General features: G+C 41.9%; 1 protein-coding gene across 1 annotated transcript in view; it reads left to right on the forward strand.

The window, feature by feature from the left end:
* AQP9 (aquaporin 9) overlaps positions 1 to 24,537 on the forward strand; it is a 257,451-nt gene that overhangs the window by 156,598 nt on the left and 76,316 nt on the right. Inside the window, exon 3 of the mRNA XM_078685164.1 lies at positions 9,132 to 9,269. Coding sequence (XP_078541290.1) covers positions 9,132 to 9,269 — 138 coding nt within the window. The remainder of the gene's footprint in view (positions 1 to 9,131; positions 9,270 to 24,537) is intronic.

Below are 24,537 nucleotides of genomic sequence, written 5' to 3' on the forward strand. Positions count from 1 at the left end.
CAACTGACACCAGATGCTGGGGATCACGGTTCGATCCCCGGCGTCAGGGGTCTGCCCGGCACCATGTGACTCTGGGCAATAGCTTGCTTAATATTCCCAACGGCCCCCAGTGCCGGTTAACCTACGGGTAGCTGTGCGCTTTACAAATACAGGATTATTATTATTATTATGGCCAATTAAGTAAGCCAGAACAAATTTGCTGTCATATTTGCCCTTGTTGACATGACTGTGCCTCTTGTAATTCCACCGTCTTTCTGCAGGCACACCTTGGCCCCTAATTTATGAGTTCCTGGAGTAATTTGTTTATATTTCCCACACTGTCTGGATGCAATAGTGGAGTACACACCACTAAGCTGGATTTCACTATTATAGTTTTCTTACCTCGGTCTAAATGTGTCTCTAGGATCTTGAGACTTCTAAACCTTCTGGGTTCATTCTACAAAGGAGTCTACTGGTGGTGCATAATGTTCTCCAGTGCTCGGGCTCCTTTCACAACTTGGCAGAATCCATAAGGTAATTTACTGGTGGTCTAACAATGCCTTCAAGGCTTAGGCTAGTGTTGTGCTCAGGACCGACTCCAACCATTCTCTTACTCTTTCCTGCCAAGCAAATCATGGATCTCACGCCCATAAAGAGCAATGAATGTCAAAGCCAATAGTATGCAGATCAAGGACAGAGACTTGGGCTCTCTTAAAAGTGGTACACAAATGATCTTGAACAAGCTCTCACTCTCACTTTTGTATACCTGTTTATGTGGCAAGCATGTTTACGTGCTGCTGTGACAAATTTTGAGCACACTCAGGGCACTCAAGCGTATAAAAATGCTACACTTTAGATGAGATCCCAACTAACCTATTAGCCTACACGGAATGTGATTAGAAGTCTCAACAAGGGGTGCAGAAAGAGCTATAAAAATGATAATACGCTATTTGATGATTAATGATAAGAATTTATCACAGGTGGTGTCTATAAAAAGGTGATAGGACTTGGTTAAAGTCAATCACGTGTCAGGGAATACTTCAATTAAATTGTCTTTCAGCATGTGTCTGAATCAGTCCACGCTTATAACCACTTTCAGAGATACCACCTTCTTATAAAATCACTCTATTCATAAGTGCAGTTTAAAATCATTTTGTACCTTTTCCTCATATCTTAACCTGTGGTGCTTAAATGCGACACACAATTTCTTTTAAAAATTATTTGAGAGAAACTACAAGTCCCATGTAAAATTATGTTTAAATCTGATTGCATTTGGAGGTTACTGAACCAGTATAAATTAAAATGAAACAGTTAACAGTTTTCTCCTAAACACATGACGAGAAGCCTGGCTCTCCATAACTATGAAATCATATTTTATTTTTCAACACTGTTATTTGCCTGCACAGTTTTAAAAATCTCCATTTGTCCTTCCTGCTTCCAAAAGTACCCCAAAGCAACTCCTAACCCTGTGTAAAAGTTGGTTTAAGTACTCTCAACTTTTGGCAAGTGACACAGCAGTATCTATTACAATGAATCATTTGCTATGAATGCTCAGGTGTACAGTCATAATATCGAGTCAATTATTTCGACTGGACAGAATATCGAGTAAAAAATATAGAATGGACATAATATCGACTAGACATAATATAGACAACAAAAATATCGACTAGAGAAAATTAATATCGAATAGAATGGACATAATATCGAATCAAAAATATAGAATGGACATAATATCGACTAGACATAATATAGACAACAAAAATATCGAATTTAAGGTAAGTTAATAATAATTTTTATTTTTTGTGTAATATAAGTCTGTAGCGGGTTGTGGGTTTATAGGGGAATAGGGTGGGAAGTAATTTAATTCTAATTAATTAAATATGTTCATTTATTTATTGATATATATTTAGAATTAATTGTTAATTAATTATTAATTGGTAATTAATTAAAATATAATTGGTAATTAATTATAATTGATTAATTGATAAATATTTTAATTTTAGTAATTTATTTTCTGTAGCGGGTTGTGGGTTTATAGGGGAATAGGGTGGGAAGTAATTTAATTATAATTAATTAAATATGTTAATTTATTTATTGATAATAATTTAGAATTAATTGTTAATTAATTATTAATTGGTAATTAATTAAAATATAATTGGTAATTAATTATAATTGATTAATTGATAAATATTTTAATTTTAGTAATTTATTTTCTGTAGCGGGTTGTGGGTTTATAGGGGAATAGGGTGGGAAGTAATTTAATTATAATTAATTAAATATGTTAATTTATTTATTGATATGTTTTAAAAATTTAATTGTTAATTAATTATTAATTGGTAATTAATTAAAATATAATTGGTAATTAATTATAATTGATTAATTGATAAATATTTTAATTTTAGGGTTCAGGGTCAGTTTTCAGTTTTTGGGTAAAGGGGTATTTTTAGGGTTCAGGGTCAGTTTTCAGTTTTTGGGTAAAGGGGTATTTTTAGGGTTCAGGGTCAGTTTTCAGTTTTTGGGGTAAAGGGGTATTTTTAGGGTTCAGGGTCAGTTTTCAGTTTGTAGGTAAAGGGGTATTTTTAGGGTTCAGGGTCAGTTTTCAGTTTTTGGGTAAAGGGGTATTTTTAGGGTTCAGGGTCAGTTTTCAGTTTTTGGGTAAAGGGGTATTTTTAGGGTTCAGGGTCAGTTTTCAGTTTTTGGGTGAAGGGGTATTTTTAGGGTTCAGGGTCAGTTTTCAGTTTTTGGGGTAAAGGGGTATTTTTAGGGTTCAGGGTCAGTTTTCAGTTTGTAGGTAAAGGGGTATTTTTAGGGTTCAGGGTCAGTTTTCAGTTTTTGGGTAAAGGGGTATTTTTAGGGTTCAGGGTCAGTTTTCAGTTTTTGGGGTAAAGGGGTATTTTTAGGGTTCAGGGTCAGTTTTCAGTTTGTAGGTAAAGGGGTATTTTTAGGGTTCAGGGTCAGTTTTCAGTTTTTGGGTAAAGGGGTATTTTTAGGGTTCAGGGTCAGTTTTCAGTTTTCGGGTAAAGGGGTATTTTTAGGGTTCAGGGTCAGTTTTCAGTTTATGGGTAAAGGGGTATTTTTAGGGTTCAGGGTCAGTTTTGGGTTTTTGGGGTACAGGGGTACTTTGTAAAAATAAAGTAAAATTACATTTAAATTACATTTATTTAATAAAATTAAATTATATTAAATTATATTATAATATTTTTTATTAATTTATATTCAAAAAATTATTATATACTTACCAATACTTATGTTGTAATGGTATGCGTTGTAAAGGTATATGCGTTGTAAAATCTTGCATTGTAAATGTATGCGTTGTAAAAGTTTTTGCGTTGTAAAAGTTTTGTTGTAATGGTAGGCGTTGTAAAAGTATGCGTTGTAACGTCATACATCCCTGGAGTGGGAATAGTAATTTTAACCTCTACGCTATCCAGCGCTTTCCCTACTGTTGCACCCACTGGAGTGGGAGTAGTAAATTTTACCTCTACGCTATCCAACACTTTTGCTAATGTTGAACTCACTATAGTTGTAACAATAAATTTTAAACATTTTCTAAAATGTTATATATGTTTATTTAATAATATGTTTAAATATATATATATATATATATATATATATATATATATATATATATGTGTGTGTGTAATTTTTGGTGATATAATTTTTTTAATTATATAAATTATTTATTAAAATTATATTTTTTTAATAGTTATTTCTAAGTTTATATTAAATATATGTATTACTATATTAGTTTTAACTTAATTTTAAGACATTTTAAAAAATCGATATTTTGACAGTCTATATTTATGTAAGTCGATATTTTGGAGTCGATATTTTGGTACTTACCTGTTTGAAGATAGGGAGTCGATATTTTGTCAATCGATATTTTTGACTCGATATTTGTGTATCTCGATATTTGTGTCGTCGATATTATGTCAGTGATCCGAATGCTCAAAAACAGTTTTGGAGAGAACTAAGAATGGGATACCGTACATGACATTTCATTTGCTAACCTTGTAATTCAAATTGCTGAAGCGCAAACTACATGTACACAGGCAATAAAATGCGTTATAAGAAAAAGAATGGGATTCCGCAAGTATTCTTTCACCAGGGCTCGACAAAACATCCTGAGTAGCCTGTTGTGTGGACAGATGTGAGATCAGTAAGGAGGAAAGCTGATGTTATCACATCATCCATTAACAAGTGAACAGCTGGGAATGCCATGACACTTCATTTCAACCAAAGACAAGGAATGCAAGCTTGATCAGAAGGCAGTTTCACATGGGTGCTGGGCAAGCCCAGGGGTTGTACCTACTTGATCCAACATTCCAAGGTATGTGTTACTTTCATTTCATAGACATGCCCTTATTAAGCGGATATTGTCAGAGTCTAAACAGATCTCCAGAAATCCTGCTTTTTGCCCACTTTCCCCATGTGTCTTCCTGGCCCACCCAGGCTTCTCAACAGCCCTTGCTAACAATCACTAACAATAAGCATTTTTGGATCTCAATTTCTTTGATGATGAACTCTTAGGTTTTGGGATCTCTTGTGTCATCCTTCACCATACGACCCCTTTAAAACACTTTGCACAGATCTATAGATTTGTTTCTTATTTTCTGCCTTTTGTTATATTACATCTAGCAGCAAACTACATATCAGTGTTATGTGGCAACCCAGAAGAATAGCAGCCAAAAGTTTCACCTGTGCATGTTTATATGTATATCTTACTTTGACTCACCTATAGGCTGAAAGTGGGTTGTCTGGTGGCATAAGCCTGTTATAAGTGAACAGTGCTGACAATTATTCTGTTCCATACACTGAAAACCAATGAGGAACTATCTGATTCTGCAACCAGTTTAATTGTCCCAAGCACCGGAAAGATTATTTTATGACCCTTTTAATTCCACTGCAGATCTTAAATTAGGGACTAATTCAAATGTTGTTGGAGAGGAAACTCTGTCACAAAGGTGAGAGAGGACCATCCCTACCACAATCATGGTCTGCCTGCCTGATTTTGAATCATGTGTACCATAGTTTGATGAATATTATATCAACCAAAAAGGCTCAGGGGAAGAAGAAATGTTAAAAAATTGGAAAGATATCCAATGTATTAATTAGAGAAGCCCTTCACAACAGCCTCATTATGCATTTATTTTATTATTTATTATTATTTAATTTAAGCCACAGAGAACCGTCGACGGCGTTTCGACCGATACGTTATTTAACGGTCATCTTCAGGACTCAAAAGTGTTCTTGTGCAAGAGATCTGTATTGATGATGCAAACCACATCCAGGTGTATTGCAGGCAGGGAACCTTGCAAAATCGTGTCGGAGGACGTAAATCTCTCGCTGAGGCCGTGCTCTAGATCTGGCCAATCAATATGCCAACTATCAATCCTGATACTTCTAGGACAGAGTTGTGAAAGTCACATGAATCTACAGTACGAGCATACCGGCCTCATGTAGGGTAGCTGCTCCGTGGTTCAGGATCCTGAATTAATATAAGGACACAGTATTTATGTTTATGGTGTTCCTTCCTTTTTCGTGATATGTATTGTTGTTGCCACTTGTCTGGTCTATATGTATTGTTTTTTGTATACCAGCGTTTTTCTTGCTTGAGATTATCTGTATGTCCAAACAAAACCTTCTGAATAGTCAAAATAAATAAATGCATAATTTTGATACTATGAGGCTGTTGTGAAGGGCTTCTCTAATTAATACATTGGATATCTTTCCAATTTTTTAACATTTCTTCTTCCCCTGAGCCTTTTTGTTTGATATATTAATTATTTGTCCCGGGTTCGGGGTTTGTGGACAGCCCCTGTAGTTATTAATCATAGTTTGATGAAGGCAGAGACTACTCCGTCTCCGCTTTGGTTAAACTTCTTAGACTGCACTATAGCAATATAAGCCATTTTTCAATGCCTGCCACTGCCAGGAAAAACCTGGTGGTAAGGAGCAATGAAATGTGCTCAGTGTCCCCTCACCATGGGAGGAAACTCCCATGGCGAGGGAGTTTCCTCCCATGGTAAGGGGGCATTTTTTTATTTTCAAAAAGAAAATCCCTCTTTGGAATTTTCTTTTTGGGAATCATTTTGTTTTTTACTTTGCCACACAGCTCCCCTCATGTTTAACAGAGCCATCCGACAAAGTTACTATGCATTGGCAGAAACCTCAATGACTGTGGTTCCTGTCAATGCTTAAAATGTCCGCCAGGCCGGCTGACATTTAAAATGTTACTCTGTCGCCCTGCAGGACGACGGATCGACCACCCAAATATAAATCAGCCCCTCAGTTCTTGAAATAGTAATAGTATAATTTCTGGGCACTTGTTTCCCTCCAGGCCAGTTCTCCTAGTTGTAAATTACACTTAGGTTTAAACTAAAGGCAAGATGATGCAGCTATAACACTGAACAGTAATGTAACACTGAAGGCCTACCCGAGCTTTACATTCATAGGCCTGGCAACCGCCTGACATCTGTAGGAGTCCAGCTAAGGATCCAGTAGGTGATGAACCCTGATCCTGAGTGTCAGAGGTAGGATTTCAGACCTTCACATCCCTGGTCCTAACATAGTTTCAGCCTGAAAATGATTTGTTTTTGAACCGTACTCCTTTTCTTATTGGACTGTTTCACCTTTCTTCAGCCTCCATTTTTTATTAATTGGCAGTCTCAGTCACTGTCCTTTAAAGACTAAACAACAGTGTTTTTATCAATTTTGACTGATGCATTTATCTTCTTGGCCTGACAATAGGACAGTTAGATGAGTTCCCATGAAGTACCTCTTAGACTGGTTTTGAGGAATTCATACACACACTGATGCAAGACTAGTATGTTTTGGATGAGGGTAATTGTATCCAGAATTGAAACCGTTGAGGCTTGATTATTGAGAAGTTATAGAACACTGATTGATAAACTTGGGTGCATACATTATATCAATGGCTATATCATAAGCAGGGGTGAGTTTTCAACTGCGTCATTATTTTCTGCACAACTCTAAATTGGTGACAAGACTGCATAATATTACATTTGGTTGAAGTGAATGAAATGTTTTATCTGCGTTAAGGAATGTGTTGACCCTCGCTCTGTAGTACTTCACATGAGTCAAAAACCATGGGTTCCTACCCTTCCCCTCTCAAAGTAAAGCTTCTATTGTAAATGCATTAATATTTCAATAATCTAGCTTATGATCAACACACATCACAAAGTCAATGTTATTAATGATGTGAATAGCTCTCAGAGAGTTTTGTGTGAGACCTTTTTAGCATTGAGAGCTGCATACCACATATGAAAAGAGAATCAGTAAAGGCCTAGCAGAAGAGGGTTGTCCTTTTTTGTTCTACTATGTATTGATTTAAAGCTTGTCTGAAAATATGGATGTTTAGTGTTTTCACATATTTTAGGAGGGAACAGTTTCCTTTCAGTGTTCCCCATTTTAGTATCATCTACTGAATATGTTGTGACCGCCTTCTTACACTAGCTGGGGAATTTGGACCCTGACCGCCTTTGTTGGATCTGACAGACCTTCTGTAATTATACTGTTTAGTCAGTAGTATCCATCTGCTAAATTTCTATATGTATGATGCATTGTCTCTTAGATTAGACATGTTGGGTTGCCAGTATCGTATGAAGAGGAGGTTGATATTAAATCAATAGACAATACATCATGCGTGACACACATTTTTGTTGACTGACTGTGAACACTGCATATTAAATGTTTGCCTTGAACAAAAAGATGCACACAACAGAAGACTGATGACTATGATAAGATGCACTCCAGTGTATGTACCTTCTAGACCACAGAACACTAGCACTTGGCTTGATCTATTACAGACAACTAGAAAATAAAAAGAGTTTCAGTCCCTATACTAGCATACATTGGTAAAGCCAATAGGTCCAGGTTTAATATGTTGACATGCAGCATAAGCACACTAATGTCGAACAAATGTATATAAAATGAAAGAGTGCATATATAAAAAGCTGCCTTGCCTTCACTACTGTCATGCTTTAGTCAAACAAAGATCGGATGGCAAGAGAACCTTCATTATAATGTTTCTTTACATTTATGACAAAGAAAGAACGCAAGGACGAACATGAAGTTTCCATGAATCCCGAAATAAATTTGACATAGAAACAAAAGAAAACTGTATTGAAAGCAAGGGGGGCTTCAACACTGATAGCCTTTTATTTCTAGACAAGCCCTGGTGGCACTAATGAAAAACCACCAAGAAGAAAGGGTGGGCAGTGGGAATAGGAAGAACACAGGACAAAGTGGGCAGCGGGTGAGAGGGGGGATAGGGGGAGGCAGGCAGTAAGAATGAGGAGAAAACATCAGGGAAAAAGAGAGTTTTGATAAAGAGAAATGAGTGGAGCTGGTGGGAGAAACAGGAGAGGCAGACACTAAAGAAAGATGGTGGGCAGGAGGGAGCCAGAAGAAGTGGAAGCAAGAGGGAAAAGTGGAAGGGCAGACAGGAGGAGTCAAAAGAAACGCCAATTTTTGTTAAAAAAAGTCCATTGTGACAGGAGGTCAAAAGCTACAACCTATTAGCAATAGTATCTGGTGAGAGACAAACACTACCCTGGCTGTGCCAAGATGAGATTTATAAAGTCTCAAGCCAATAATTGATGGAGGCTGGTCTGAAAACCCAGTGGTTGAAAGAGGGGACTGAAAGCCTACTTTAAGTAAATTGCAATTAATAGGTCTCTTTAACAGCTTTATTATCATAACCTGGTCCTCAAACTGAAATACAAGCATTAATATACCGATATACACATTGGTAGGTATCCTAGGTAAACTTAATACTATTTTGTGTTGGTAAACTAACTTTTTCCAGCACCTAAGACGTTTCCCTTATTTTTTAACAAGAGTAGTTCTTTTTGTCAGGAAAAAGTCACAATACTTACTAATTTGAATAACAACTACTGTATTTGATTTAAGTTTGGCATTTGTTTGCATCTCCTGTATTAGGCTGCTTGCATTTGACATTGCTACATGGTTGATTTTGAATTACTTATTGTTAAATGTATTCAGCTCTGCAAGAGGAGATCAAATCATGAGTTTCCCAAGTTTTCAAATGAAGTTGTGTGCAGTTCCAGTTATTCATGATATTTTGTGTCTGATAATAAACACACTCATCATTATAATTTATTTTTCAGGTGGACATGTAAACCCTGCCATTTCCTTGGCCATGTGTGCAACTGGGAGGATGGCCTGGTGTAAATTCCCTTTTTATGTATGTGCGCAGATGCTGGGTGCCATGGCTGGCTCAGCAGCGATTTTTGGAATTTATTATGGTAAGTGCACAAACTCTTGTCTTTTTCCACAACACATCCACAATACTTCTGCAGGCAAGGTGTTGCCCTGACATTGTTGGCGTGGGTTTCCCCCAACTTTTACCTTCCAGGCCGTTTTATCTGACTTTGTTTTAGCTGGCTTTAGGACTCTGCTTACTCTACCACTGCTAACCAGTGCTAATGTTTGTGTGCCCTCTCCCTTAAGCATGGCAACACTGGCGTGCATCCAATTGGCACATTTAATTTACTTGTAAGTGCCTAGTAAAGTGGCACTACATGTACCCAGGCCCTGTAAATGAAATGCTACTAATGGATCTGCAGCAGTAATTGTGCCACCCACTTAAGTAGCCCTCTAAACAGGTCTCAGGCCTGCCATTGCGGCCTGTGTGTGCAGCTTTAAACTGCCAATACGATCTGGCCAGGAAAACCTTTTGCCATGCCCAAACCTTCCTTTTTTATACATATAAGTCACTTCTAGGGTAGGCCCTCAACAGCCCAGAGGGCAAGGTGCAGTGTATTTAAAACGCTGGACATGTACTTTTATGTTTTACATGTCCTGGTAGTAAAAAGCTCTTAAATTAATTTTTCACTATTGCAAGGCCTGCCTCTCACATAGGATAACATTGGGTTAACGTCTTACATTAAATTTGTGATACTGTTCAATTGGGAGTGTAGAATTCACAGTTCTGAAAATGTCACTTTAAGAAGTTTGGCATTTTCTTGCCCTTAATCATTTGGTGCCTGCAGCCTGTATCCTGGGTCACATGACCGGGTGTAGCTGGCAGTGGGTGTTTGTGTATTGCTCCCAGACAGTCAGACAAAGGAGAATAGGTGTTGGCAGGATGGGCCAACTGTGACTGGAAGAGGAGGCGGAGCTATCACCTAGCCCAGTTGCACATTCGAACGGGCACTGCCTGAGCACACTCAAGAAGGGTTTGACGCTAGTCTTTTATGATCCGAGACAAGCTGGGTGCAGGGCATGGCGGTAGAAAATTCCACAATCCTCTGGAGATGGAAACCTCCAACACCTTCTCCTACTCCAAAGTGGGCACAAGATAAAAATAATGAACCCAATGACCCAACTCTTTAGTACACCTCTGTACCTGTGTAAGACTCAGAAGGACTGCTGTGCTGCTCTGCAAGAAGTACTGCTACTCTGTCGCCCCTCCGCCCTACTGGAGGAGTGAAAGGACTGGACCTACATCTTGAACCTAGACCAGCAGAGTCACTTCAAGAGCTAGTTGGCTGGCGTCCTGATCAGAATCACAGAAATAGAAAAGGCTCCAGCCACCTTGAACCCCACATCTGGATTCTGTCTGAAACCTAGCCCCTGTGGTGTCATTTTAGTCATAGATGATTTGAAGTGAACCTGATGGTGCTCTGTCAGCCCAGCTTGGATCCTGTGTTCAGAACTAACGCAGCGAGATTCTACTCATAGACACAACAAAAAAGCAGCATCACAACGCATCACCGATGACAGACCTCGCATCTCAGTGTCTTCAGAACCACTGCTGCATGATGATTCCTTGAGGCAGACCTTCGCAACGCAAGCCCCTCATTGAGGGTATCCACTGAAACCAGAAGAACTCTGCATTACAGCCCCACAGATTCTTCGAAACTGCCAGTATGTGACATATCTTCGATGAAGCACTTTACATCGCAAGCCCCTCATCAATAGCATCCTTTACAATGACACAGGGCTCCACAACACAGCCCGGCAACTCAGTGGATCCACCATGGTGCAATGCATCCTCTACACAGGATCTAGCAATGCTCCACAAACCAGGATTTAAGGTACTTTTTTCAGTGGACCTAACAAGAGTCCTTCATCTGGCCATGCTCCATAGTAGACGACCTGAACTTGTGACTTTGTGACTTGTCCCACAGTCTGGGAGAATCAGATCCTGAGGGCCAAGCCCGGAACCTACAATGGAGGACTTTGCCACCCTAGGAGACAAACCTTAACTGAACTGACGGTCTAGTCTCCCCTCCCTCCCTGACTACATAAGGGCTCTGCACTCACGCGCTCGATCAGATTGATTACTAACATCGTAGCGCTAGTGTGTGTATTGAAATTACATTGCTGCTAGGGTTTTTTAACCTGATTATTTTTAAAACTGTGCTTTTAAAATTGTTGTTACCCCTGCCACTTGGCGCGCTGACTCCCCGGTCCACCGCAGCAAATTCATGCTGCTTGTTGTGGAGGGAGGAATAGCACTTGCACTTCCTGGTGGTTCCTCGGCGGGCGGCCATCTTTCGAGGGTGACGGTCTAGTCTCCCCTCACCTCCCAATCTACTTAATCTCCAGTCCACTCGCGCAGCGGTGATGCGCAGCGGGAGCGCCTTAGACGCGCCGAAGAGGCTCCAAAGAGAAGCCAGTCTGCGCCAGTCCGCGTTCAGACGCGCCCAGATCCCTGTCACTGCCTGGTACCATGGTAGGAACTTGCATTACATACAGCGCCTCCTCTCTGCTGGCATTAAGACCCACCGTTAACCCTCTTTGTCTACACTCGGTTCTTCCTATAAAACATCCTATAAAACTCTGGTTTCCATCTGGCATGCCTGTCTTGGCCCCCCTCCCTCTCCTAAACCCCATATCAAGAGCCTTGGAGTCTGGCTCGACAAAGCACTAGACTTCTCTGTGCAGGCCACCAAAACGGCCTCCACCTGTGTCGGACTAATGAGAATGCTCCGGAAGATACTCCCACTGCTTCCTTTCCAGGCAAGGAGAATCATGGTTCAGGCCTTGATACTCTCCCGCCTGGATTATGGAAACGCGTTATACCTAGGAGCTCCGGTAGCAGTGATCAACAGACTCCAAGTCACACAGAACTGCGCCGCCTGACTTTTGTTAAACATCCCTCGTTGGCAGTCAGCAAGGAAGGCCCTAAAAGAACTCCATTGGCTTCCAATAGCGGCTAGAACACACTTCAAGGCCATGTGCATTGTGCACAAAGCCTTCCACCAGCCATTTTGCTCCCTCTGGTTGCACCTTACACTCCTTCAAGAACCCTCCGTTCCTGCGCCTTGCATCTAGCCACCACTACTAAAATCAATAAAGCTCGCTGGGGAGGCCGGGCTTTCTCACATCTGGCGGCGAAGATGTGGAACTCCCTCCCGCCGAATCTCCAGTAGATCAATAACCGGATGGCTTTCAGGAAAACGTTGAAAACCCACCTGTTTGTTAAAGCGTGTTAACTACCCATGCCCTCGCCACAGTAATCAGTTGAAGCGCTGCGAGGCCTCCGGGTATGTACGCGCTATATAAATATAATTTTTCATTTCATTTCATCAATTGGTGGAAGAAAGGAGGTCCAACCAGAGAGCATTTCTGCAGAGTGCAGAAGGAGTGCCCTTCTCTGGAGGGTCTACGGCTGCAGGCAGCTAGCAACACCTTTGGTGATCACCTGATTTACTGGGAGAATGGTCTACTGTACAGTGAGCCTAAGGTTCATGAGCCTGGTGCAACATGTGTGTTGCTAGTCCACTAGTTCTACCGGGCCTTTCTACTTGAACTGGCTCATGTTGTTCCCCTAGAAGGCTATCGAGGGCAGGAAAAGACCTTTGGCAGGCTTGTGACCCATTTTTATTTGCACAGATGAAGATAGGCTCAGATGCATTATGCATGTCATGCCCCACCTGCCAGACCATTGGGAAGCCAGGAGGGAAGTGCAAGGTTCTTTTGGTTCCCTTTCCCGTCAGTGACATCCTGTTTGAAAGGGTGGACATCAACATTGTTGGGCCTTTGAACCCCAAGACCCAGCCCTGGACAACAGGTTCATCCTGGTCATGGGTGGATCACGCCATCCAGTACCCTTTAGGCTGTACCTCTGAGAGCAGTGATTGCATCAACAGTGGCCAAGGCACTGTATGGGGTTCCCCAAAGAGGTAATATCTGACCATGGTACCAACTTCATGTCAGCATATATGGAGTCCATGTAGGATAAGTGTGGGGTAACATGGTACCATACAAGTTCTCCACCCCCCTATTACCTCCAAACTAATGGGCTTGGTGAGAGATACAACAATACCCTTAAAGGCATGATCATGGGCCTGTCAGAGCACTTGAGGCAGAAGTGGGAAAGCCTTTTGTCATGCCTGTTATTTGCGCAGAGAGGTACTGCAGAAGAGGGTTGGATTCAGCCCCTCTGAATTTCTATATGGGCACCGGGTTTGAGGGCAGGAAAAGACCTTTGGCAGACTTGTCAACCATTTTTATTGACCTAGGAGTAAATACATTTGTTGGTCTTTCTTGAGGAGCACAAGAATAAACCAATAACTAACACTGAAAAAGCTAAACTAATTTCACTGTCAGACTACAACTAGCATTGGGTTCTCAGATTAGAATGCCACTCTTAGACAAACTATTCAGCATCGCGTCAGGGGCAGCAAGCACTAGAGAACCCCAATTTGGCAATGCAGCCATGATTGGGGATGTGTCTTAACCAAGCTCCCTGCTCAGTGCTTTATAAATCCCTTGGGCAGCTATGCGCTTTATAAATCCCATAAACACAAACACCAACCAGTCTGCACTACAGTCTTTGCCCATGAAGGAAACTGCTAAAGACATCAACAGCTCTGCTCCAAGATGGAGAGGTGGACCATGGCTTGCTTGGTTTTTCAGAGGGGTGCGGCTGGGGCGCAACTACGTCTACAGACTGGGCAGGCCTGACTGCATTCTGCCTTTGCTGGATGGCACCAAACTAGGTCTGCACTGTGGTGGATCTAGCATTTCCCCTCGCTACTACCTGGCCTCGGGTGGGGTAGAAAAGTGTCACTGCAAGGTTTCTCCATCCTGTATTGACCTGTTTCCCTTCCCTCTTCGCTGTTTTGTCACATCAGTGACATAGTATCATTGAAAACAAAATCAATTCAAAAAAATATCAGGAAAAGAACATTGTTTTAAAAAGTATTGGTGTCCTAATATTTATTAACAACAACACAGAAATCAATTACCAAAATATCAGTAAGAAAATTTTGTTTAGATTAATATAGAAACCACCCAACATCGTAAACAAAATATTGTTACATATAAATAGTTAAAATTGTCAGAACACAATATCAACTACACAAATATCCCAAAAATAAAGTCAAATATTACAAAATAAAATAAAAAATCTATTTTAATTAAAAAAACAAATACAATTAAACTCCACATCAATCAATACATCGTCTAACTACATTATTTGAATTTTATAACAATAAAATTAACTTGAAATACTTTCAACAATTATTAGAATATAAAAAATCTACTTTTATCAATAAAAATAAACAAAATGTATCCAAAATAATGCAAAAGACAGTAGTATATATCTCACAATAAAACAGAAACACTATTTAGCATCCACCATAAAAAGCAATAACTGAAAAGAAAATTCAAACTAAATGAACACTGACCGATAAAAACTACCATAAAACAAAGAAGCCAATAAAAATAGGAAATTCATTAAAAATACAATGTAAGAGGAGGTAAAAATGTCAACACTTACTCCAAAAATAACTTTAAAGCTGTAAGACAATGACACTCTGCTGTATTGCCAACAGAAACCCCAAAAAGAAAAACTACCTTAAAACAAAAGTAAAACATTTATTTTAACATAGTTGAAAGAGTGAGCTACTCCATCACAAACGTGATGGATATCCCGCCTGCTGTATTACAAGTACAATAGGATTTAATTAAATTGTAATACAGTGGATGGGATATCCGTTTCAGTTGTGATGAAGTGTCCCAGTCCATCAAACTCGTAATCAGGCCCTCTGTCTTTAATTATCTTCCAGACCAAGGTCAACCAGTAAAGTAAAACAAAAAATGAAACCCTCAACCCCTACCAACTGCCCACAAATAAATGTTTTTCCCTCAACAGAAAATAAACAATCAGATCCACATTAGAACACCTACAACGGAAAATTGAAGAAAAAAAACTGCAATTATAATCAACATCAGTTGCAGAACAATGTTCTTAATTATTTATGGACATTTGCAAACAAAAGTAAACACTACAATGTATTGTATTATTACAATATTTTCAGACAGATACACATGCATAATAAAATATAACATTTCCCACCCACAAATAAATAATTAACTTAATTTAATTTAAAGGTCTGTAGCTGTAGCTCTGTGTTTGTGTGAAGTAAAAAAAAGCACAAAGAAAATGCAAAAATGAAAAAGCCGGAAGTAAATTTATACACCATAGAAGGTGAATATTAAAACACTTATAACACTCATATATGCTCTGCTACTTAATAAATAAAGTTGCACTTACTACAAACCACTACATCATATTCGAATCAAAACAAACAATTACTCCCCACATAAAATAATAATCAACTTTGAACAAGTCTTGATACAAACAATACTTAAACTATAACCACACAGCCATTCAAGGCTGTTACTACAACTTTAATCAAAGCGTTAGGAGACATCTGCAAAAATCTGTCCTAAGGCCCTGATTATGAGTTTGGCGGTCCAACTGCCGGACCGCTGTTGTGGCTGTTGGGAAAAAGCCGCCAAACCGGCGGCATCCCGACCTCCGTATTATGATAACACCACCAGGCTGATGGTGTTGTGTCGGCGGTGCAATGGTGTCGTCATGCTTCGGCTCACTGAAAGGCCCTGAAGCATTTGCTGGCACAATGACAGCATCGCTGGCACATCAGTGCACTGTATACCATACACTATGTTGTGCATGATTTGATTTGATTTGATTTACAGACTTATAGAACGTATGCCCAAGGGCGTCTTGGCACTAGGAATGACAGAACAGCTGACATTCTGCTGATTCAATTGTACTTCTGACCTTTCAGTTCTTAAACAGCCATGTTTTCAGCAGACTTCTAAATGACAGTGACTTGCTGTTTTTTTATCGACATAGGAAGAGAGTTCCAAACCTTCACAGTTCCTAAAAGGAAACTCCTTCCTCCCCAGCGAACCTGCTTGTACCTAGGCTAACAATAGTTGTGCCTGAGCCGACTCTTACATTTCTAGATGGCATGTATTTCCTGAGGTGTGTTCTCAGATACAGTGGCCCTTTCCCCTGTAAGGCCTTATATGCCAGACATTGTGCCTTGAATATAATCCTCTTTCCCACTGGCAACCAGTGGAAGTCCCTCAGTCGATGAGATACTGATTCATGTTTAGGAATATCCAGAATCATTCTTGCCACTGAATTCTGCATACGTTGAAGTTTGAGTAGGAGCTGTGACTGAAGTCCCACATATAAGGCATTTCCGTAGTCCAGTCGTGATAGGACCAGTACAGTGACCACCGTTTTTAAAGTATCCAGGGGGATAAACAATGGATCTTCCTTATCATTTTTAAAAGACCCCAAAAGGTAGAGGCAAGCTTATTGATTTGACCTTAAAATGTCAATCTTTGGTCAAATACTACCCCAAGGTTCCTAACCTTTGTGACAGGAAATAGGCATTCGCCCAAATCAGCCGGCCACAATCTTGGGGACCAAAAGGAGGTGTTTGACCCTAGTAGCAGAACATCTTTCTTGTCGCCATTTACTTTAAGGCAGTTATTTTGCATCCAAGTATTGATCTGTAACATTCAGATGCACGCATGACAGTGCAAGCAGGGGGGTCACAACATGTACCCCCATGCATATCCCCCCCATGGGAAAATTTACCCTGGGCCCTGTCTGGTGCCCCTTCTCGACCTTTGAACAGGTTGGCGGAAAGGCAGATCTTTATCAGCATGGCAGTGTTAGTATTAGCAATGCTGCCATTGATCACTGCTTTCCACACTGCCGCCCCGTCGGGATCCCGAAGGCTGGCGGTGGCGGCAAACGTGCATTGGACATGTGGCGGTCTGACCGCTAACCTAATAATCGGGCGGTCGGCCTACCAAAGTGGCAGCGGTCGGAACACCACCGTCTCGTAATTGTGCCCAAAGTGTAGAAAATGCAACAAACAGCCAGTTTGCCTTTGAACCAAAATAAATAATTGCACTTGCCTGTATGTCCCTTTAACAGAGGCCGATAACCCACTAAAATTTACTAATACCATTTTACCAATGGAAAGAACACAAACTAAGGGGCTCATCACGATGGCGGATGGACTTCTGTCCATCCGCCATCGTGCCAGGACCATCCGCCTGTAATGTGGCAGTCCCCCACAAAAGATTATGATGCAAACGCCACTTTGGCGGTTGCATCGTGTATCTCTGACATTGCGGAGGGTGCTTCTGGCTGCAGCACCCACCGCAATGTCAGAAATACACTGTTTGCATTTCCCTGACCTACGTGGCAGGCACCACGGTGCAAGAAAATGTAGGGGGTACCGTAAATACCCCCCAGTGCATGCCCACCTCCCCCCAACACAAGGTGGGCTCACTCTAGCTTCCCAAATGCAATCCCGCCAGCCTGTAAATGGCAGTTTTCCAGCAATACACCGGCTGGTGGGGAGGCAGCATCATAATATGGCACCGCCACCATATTGTTGATGCAGGGTGGGTCCGCCAGGCAATCGTAATGATTGCCTGTGGCAGACCCGTGGTGGACAGTCTTTGCGTCTGCCAGCACACCGCCCACCATTGTAATTTGGCGGGCGGAGAAGTGCCGTACGATGGCGGTGAAACCGCCACCGATAGGGTGCCGGTGGTGATGTCTCCACCGTCGTAATGACCCCCTAAGCTCCCTAATGAACTACTTTGAAGACACTTGAGTTGGCAGACTGCAGTGCTCAGGACACAGATGCCAACCCAAATTCCAAATATCTTGCTGGAAAGTCTACGATAGCTTCATGACTCAAGTAGACAAAACCAACAACACAGCAGAAGGATGGCACAATGTATTCCTAGCCATTCTAGGGAAAACCCAACCTACACTCTACAAGTTCATAGAAGCCTTACAAAAAGGAACAAAGCTACAACTAAGAATCGAGTAATCTGTAACCCAAATTAAGCCAAAAGTAAGAAACCAAACCAGTAGAGAGTACAAAATGCTAAAATTTAAAGTTAGAATCTTTATAACCATCAAAGGAGTACACTACTTAACCCCTTCCATGCTAATGACGGTCCCCCAGCCGTCATGCACTACAGTGCTCATGTGCTGATGACGGCTGGGGGCCGTCATGACCGCACCCGCGCTGAAATCTTCAGCACAGGAGCAGAATGGAAGGGGTTAAAATCAATAGCGAAAAAAGTATTTTTATACATCAGTCACAAAAACATACAAATAATATGAAAAAGAAAACTGGTGAATAAAAAAATCAACAATCACAGAGCACATAGAAATAAATACAAAATCGAACCAAGTAAATCCAGCACGTAGAAATGTCAAAATAACACATTGTAATTCCAGCAAATACGCATACAGACTATAATGTAATATTCCCACCCACAAATAAATACATTTATTAATTATCTTTACATTTCTGTAGCTCTCTCTTCATATCCATGTTATCAAAATATAATTCATCAGGAAGGGAAAAGTGAAGTCCAAAAAAGCCCAAAATAAAGCAAAAATGAAAAAGCTAAGTTACATTTTTTGAAGTAATCCAAAGTCATAAGCACCCATCAAAATGCTGAAGAATAGGAGAAACAAAACATACCAGAAAACCTGACAACTTGAAAGAAATTAAAAATAATAATATTGGTTTACCAGGAAACAAATTCATTTCATTAAAAAAAAAAAAAAAAAAAAAAAAAAACGACAGGCCCACAGGAATACTACCGATCCGTAAGCCTGTAAAAAAACATAGAATACGCACCCACACCAAACACATATCAGCCCGATTATGATATCAGGTGATCGGACCACAATCCGCTGTTGTGGTGGTCAGGAGACCAAGTCTAACCACAATATTATGATATGACCACTATGGTGGCGGTCGGAAAGTGCTGCTTTGCAGTGCAGGGTAAACAACCTTTACAACGCGGTCAAAACACCGCAGTGCCATTACGACGCATCTTTTACAACGCAAGACGTTACCACGACTTGCGCTGGAGGGCACTCTAGACTAAGGAATAGTAGATTTACTATTCCAACACCTTCCCAAATGTACGTAGGTTGGAGTTGGAATAGTAAATCTTACCATTCCTAAGTCCAGCACCCTACAGCGCAAGTCGTGGTAACGACACCCAGATTGTGGTCTCGGTGCTCCCGGGGACAGAGGTGGGTGTGGCAGTCAGGTTTCAGGACTGTATGTCAGCAGTTAGTTCCTGGATGGCAAAAAGCTGTTTAAAATTGAACTCCTCCAAGACTGAGGTGCTTATCTTTGGGTCAAACACCAGTCTTTGGGGCCCCAGCTGGTGGCCCACTGACATGGGACCGCCACCTTGCCCGGTTTTGAAGGTGAAGAATCTCGGTGTCATTATTAACAACCAACTCTCCTTCAAACCCCAAGTCAAGGCATTGAGCTTCTCCATACATTGGACCCTGAGAATTATTAGGAAGGTTCTCCCCTTCCTACCGGAGGGAAGTAGAAAGACGGTGGTGACAGCTCTTGTACTTTCACGCATCGACTACTGCAACAGTCTTTTCCTCGAGGCACAACAGGGGGTGCTCAATAAACTTTAGGTCCTACAAAATGCGGCCGCCCGCCTTATTGGGGGACTGCCCAAGTTTTCCTCAGTTACCAAGGAGCTGGAGAAGTTGCACTGGCTCCCGATGCGGAAGCGGATTCTGTTCAAGGCCCTCTGCATAGTCTTCAAGGCATTACATGGTCTTGGCCCTCGGTTCCTTCAGGATCATTTTCAATGGTACAGACCAGGTAGACAACTTAGGTCGGCCAGTCTAGGGCTGGTTAAAACGACCCGGATCAGGGAGGTGCGTTGGGGCGGAAGGAGTTTTGTTAGGGGAGCAGCGCTGGCGTGGAACTCCCTCCCTCTTTTCCTTAAACAGAACGAGAATCTGCTGGCATTTAGAAGGGATCTGAAAACATGGCTCTTTTCCCTCTAGTTCCCGAAAACTCCCTCCCTGGGGATTATCACTTCAGCGCCAGGACACCGACTGGTAATAGCGCGCTTTATAAGTGTTATAAATAAATAAATAAATAAAATAAAAGATGCATTGTGATGTACCACAATCATTTTGATCTCGTTGTAACATCATACATCCCAGTGCAGCTTGTGCTGTAGCCCAGAAAGCAGGCGGCAGCAGAAGCTGTGGTGTTGTAGAGCACGTAGTGCACATCCATGCACTGTGTGCCATGGACCTTTTGGTGTATGGCTCACGGTGCATGGATATGAGTGGGGGCACAACATGTGCCCCAGGTTCACTTTGCAGTGGCCCACGAGAGACAAGGCCCCTGTTTGTCCCCATGAAAAGGCTGTCAGAAAAGGACATTGTAATCCCAACGGCGGTGCCTGCCTCAACACCGCTGTCTTTCAAGGAATACAATTCCAACTGCTGCCCTGACAGGGTAGATCCTGTCAGAGGTAGCAGCCTTCCCCTCGATGGTTTTGGTCTGACCACTTGGATCATAATGCGGAGGTCGGACTGAAAGGCTGTCTGTCATTAGGACTGCCAACGAAAGGCGGTCCCAGGCACATCGTAATGAGGCCCAATGTTCAAATACAACATAAGCATTACATGACAAATTAGAACATGGCAATATCTAAAATGACACTAGACAATTGTCAAACTCTCAGTAGGCTTAATGCACAACACTACTAAACAACAGAACATAGACTATCTCACTAACCCGCAAAATAAAAACTGACACTACAACTCATATCAACTAGTTCTACCCACATTCTGTCTACTCCCAAAATACACTAGAAAAACCTAAAAAAAAGATCGTACCTTATCCAACGATCAGCAACAAGTAACCAAAAAAAGGGTTTGAAATTATTTAAGAATTCGAAATTTAATGTAACCATATAACTCATTGCCTAGGAGAAGTCTACAATAGGGCTATACCACTCTTGACCCAGAAATTACACAAAACCTAGGAAGTAAGTACTAGCCTAAAATGAGGATAAGTGGTCTAGTGTTCCAGCTCTCATAAGTTTCCACTGGCTGTTTTCTTGTGCTCCTAGCCGCTGTAAGGTTGATACTGTGCCTAAAGCACGACACTTACCCTGGGCCAAGGGCAGGTAATGTTTTACTTTATTGAATGCAGTTTTGCCTTGCAACAAGTAACCACGCCTTGCTTCCAACAAATCAAACTAAAAATGAAAGGAATACACTACAAAAGTACACTTAGGGGGTAAAAACATGTCTACCTAGGGCCCGATTTGGCCCCACAAAGGAGTCTGAGTCTGTGCCTCCTGGGTGATGAACCCTTGGCTCGCAACAGTATTGTCCCTCTCACCTGGTCACCTAAAATACATTATGGTGCACTGCAGACGCGCTTGCAGGGCTCTCTTCTCCCATTAATGAATGTCTGCAGCTGTGGGTGCTGGGCCCTTGCTACTGGCCCTCAGCGCCATTTGGCCCCCCATCTGGATTGACACCAAACTATGGTGCCTCGTCCACGTGCCATGGCCCTTTTCCCCGTCTGGAGCTGGATGTGACCCTCTTGGAGGGAGTGACTCCGCTAGGACACACTACATGCCTATCTGGGCCCTTCTCCATGCTGAACCCCTGACATCTGCTGCCCCGGCGGAGGGCCATGTCTTGACTTCACTGCACTGGTGAGGGTCTCACTTTCTGAGGACTGTTCTCCCATTACCTGCCTCGCCGGGCGAGGTGCACTGGGGGGACGCTAAATCTGGGCGCTGTGTAATCTACCCCTTTTATCTCATGCTGCATTGAGCCCATTTTCTTTCAACCACATTCCTGGATCCCCAGACTGGTGATGCCGATCTTCAGTGGGCTCCCCCTGGATGCATACTGCTGTATCATAGCCTTGAGAGGTGGGAGCAACTCAGACAGCCTTTGTTGATCTACCTCGACCTCCATCAAAGCACCCAATTGGCTGTGCCTGGCACACTTACCTCTCCCTGGATCACTGTCTCCTACTGTGACAGACCACACTACTAAGTGGTCATTGCCTCTCAGTCTCTAGTGCCTTACTTTGAGGTGGAAGTTTATGGAATACCAGTGAGTACTCCACAGAGATACCTGACTACTGTTCACTTTCAGCTCCTTCTACTTCAGCGAAAGATCATCCCACCCAAGTGGGCTGGCTGCTTGTGTTGCTGCACTACTGGGCCTGCCACGGTGCCGCCAAGCCGTCCTGTGGGATAGAATCCCATCTCTCTGCCTAATGACCTCACTACTATCCTTCAAGCTATCCTGACATTGCAGGCTGCAGTGGAGGTGAAAATAGGAGAGTTGAGAATGGATGTGGAACTTTGCCACGATCTTCAGAACGCTACCACGCACATCACAGAATCTGAATCTCGGATCTCTACGGTTGAAAGTGATATCTCCACCTGCGTCTCCACCCATTGCAGTCAGACTTATAGGCAGAAGGGGAAGACTTGGACATCCCATTATTTGATGATACTCACATTGTGTTGTTGTGCACCCACACTGTATGTATTGCTGTTGCGCCCCAATGTGATCCCAATGCGACCCGACTTGGGCAGGAGTATCTTCAAGAGGGAGGGCACATCTTTTTGCTACTTTGGTATTAAGATCTATCATTCAGACCAGAACCTTCTGGACAAAATCTTACCAAAGCAGTGCTCTTTATTAGATCCTAGGTTTTGGTCTACTTTAAGTCATGAGAAACATTGCTGTCTTGGACATGGTGATGCTACTGCATTTATTTTTCTAATTTCCCTTTCCTTCTTGGGAGATAGTTCTTCTGTGACTTGGACATCCGATTTAGGGCGCTAATACTGCACAGCTATCAATGTTAAATTGCTAAAGCCAAGATTCAACTCCCGGTTGAGTGGGGTAGGTTAGGGGCCCTGAATTTTTAACACTATCACCTGGCAATCCAATTCAAATGGGTGAACCATGGGCTTTTTTGCCTTTCACTGGAAAAAACCTGCTCTATGCATGCCCATTGGGCTTGAATGAACTGTGTCAATCTTCTGCTTCCAGAGGTTAGGTAGGGAATAGGGATACCTTGGCTACTCCAGGAGTCAATGAGCTGCTATACCAGAGCTCTCATGATCACAAGCTACATTGAGCCCTATGCCCCTTCTTGGTTTTCCTAAACAATTAGGTCCTCTCAAGGCCACAGACTTAAAATACTTGGAGGTGGCGGGCATTCTCTCACTGGGAGACTGATTCCAGGACAGCCAGCTCCTTACCTTTAACGAGCTCAGGGAACAAGTTGATATTCATAATATTCAATTACAGCCATACTAGACAATAGTCGTGGTTCTCTGGATAAAATGGCAAATTAGAAACTCAGAAATTAACCCAAAACACAATCAGTGCTATATACCTTGTTCATAATTGGAAATGGAAGGAGACGTATCACCTGGTTATATAAATCTTTCGAGGAGAACACACCTAAACGTCCTTACCTTCCCTCCAAGATATGTGGGTCCTGAGAATGGCTGGGCATTTTACAATAAAGTATATAGCACAGTGCTCTCTTACCGCCACACAATCTTATGAAATGCCGAATTTAAATACATACAATTTAATAACTTGCACAGGGCTACGTCTTCCCTGATACAAGTAATAGGTTTTCTGCTCAGGTCAGCACCTCCTGTTCCCACTGTACAGCATCTTCAGCAAATCTTCACCACATGTTCTGGGCCTTCCCCTGTCCGGCTTCCTACTGGTCTCAAGTCTTGCATTCATTGAAGACTGTCACTGGCTTGGCGTGTATGGATAGTTGGGAGGTACATGCGTTAGGGCTTTAATAAGAACCTAAATAAGTAAGGTATGTGCATGCTTTCTAGACCACGCTAAACTTATTGCCAAACGAACGATCATCATGAGGTGAAAGGTGGCACCACCTTCCTCTTTCTGCATTTCAGGCATGGGTTGTTCAATCATAAGATGAGCTAAGGTTCAGGGTAAAGCTCTATGTAGAGAAAACATAAGAGGTTAAGCCTCCTCCTCGTCACCAGTAACTGGGGTGCTATGCTTCTAAACTTTATGGAGTATACCAAAGAAGACCTACTGCCACCGTGACCATAGAGTATACTCCTTATGGGGTTACAGGAGCCCCTGGGTCCCTAGAACTAAGTCTGGATCTCTCTACACTGGACTTTCACACTGGACTTTCGCCCCCCCATTCCACCTTGTGTCCTCCATTCTCCCTCCTTTTTGCAGTCAGGACGGATCACAGTTAGACATATGTTGCCTGCCTCACCCTTTTTTGTTTACTATATTTTCTATCAGGACACCCCAAACGCTGCTTCAGTTTATGACATAGTTAAAAACGTGTCTTTGTCAAAGTA

The sequence above is a fragment of the Lissotriton helveticus genome, chromosome 3_2 (assembly GCF_964261635.1).
Source record: "Lissotriton helveticus chromosome 3_2, aLisHel1.1, whole genome shotgun sequence".
NCBI lineage: Eukaryota > Metazoa > Chordata > Amphibia > Caudata > Salamandridae > Lissotriton > Lissotriton helveticus.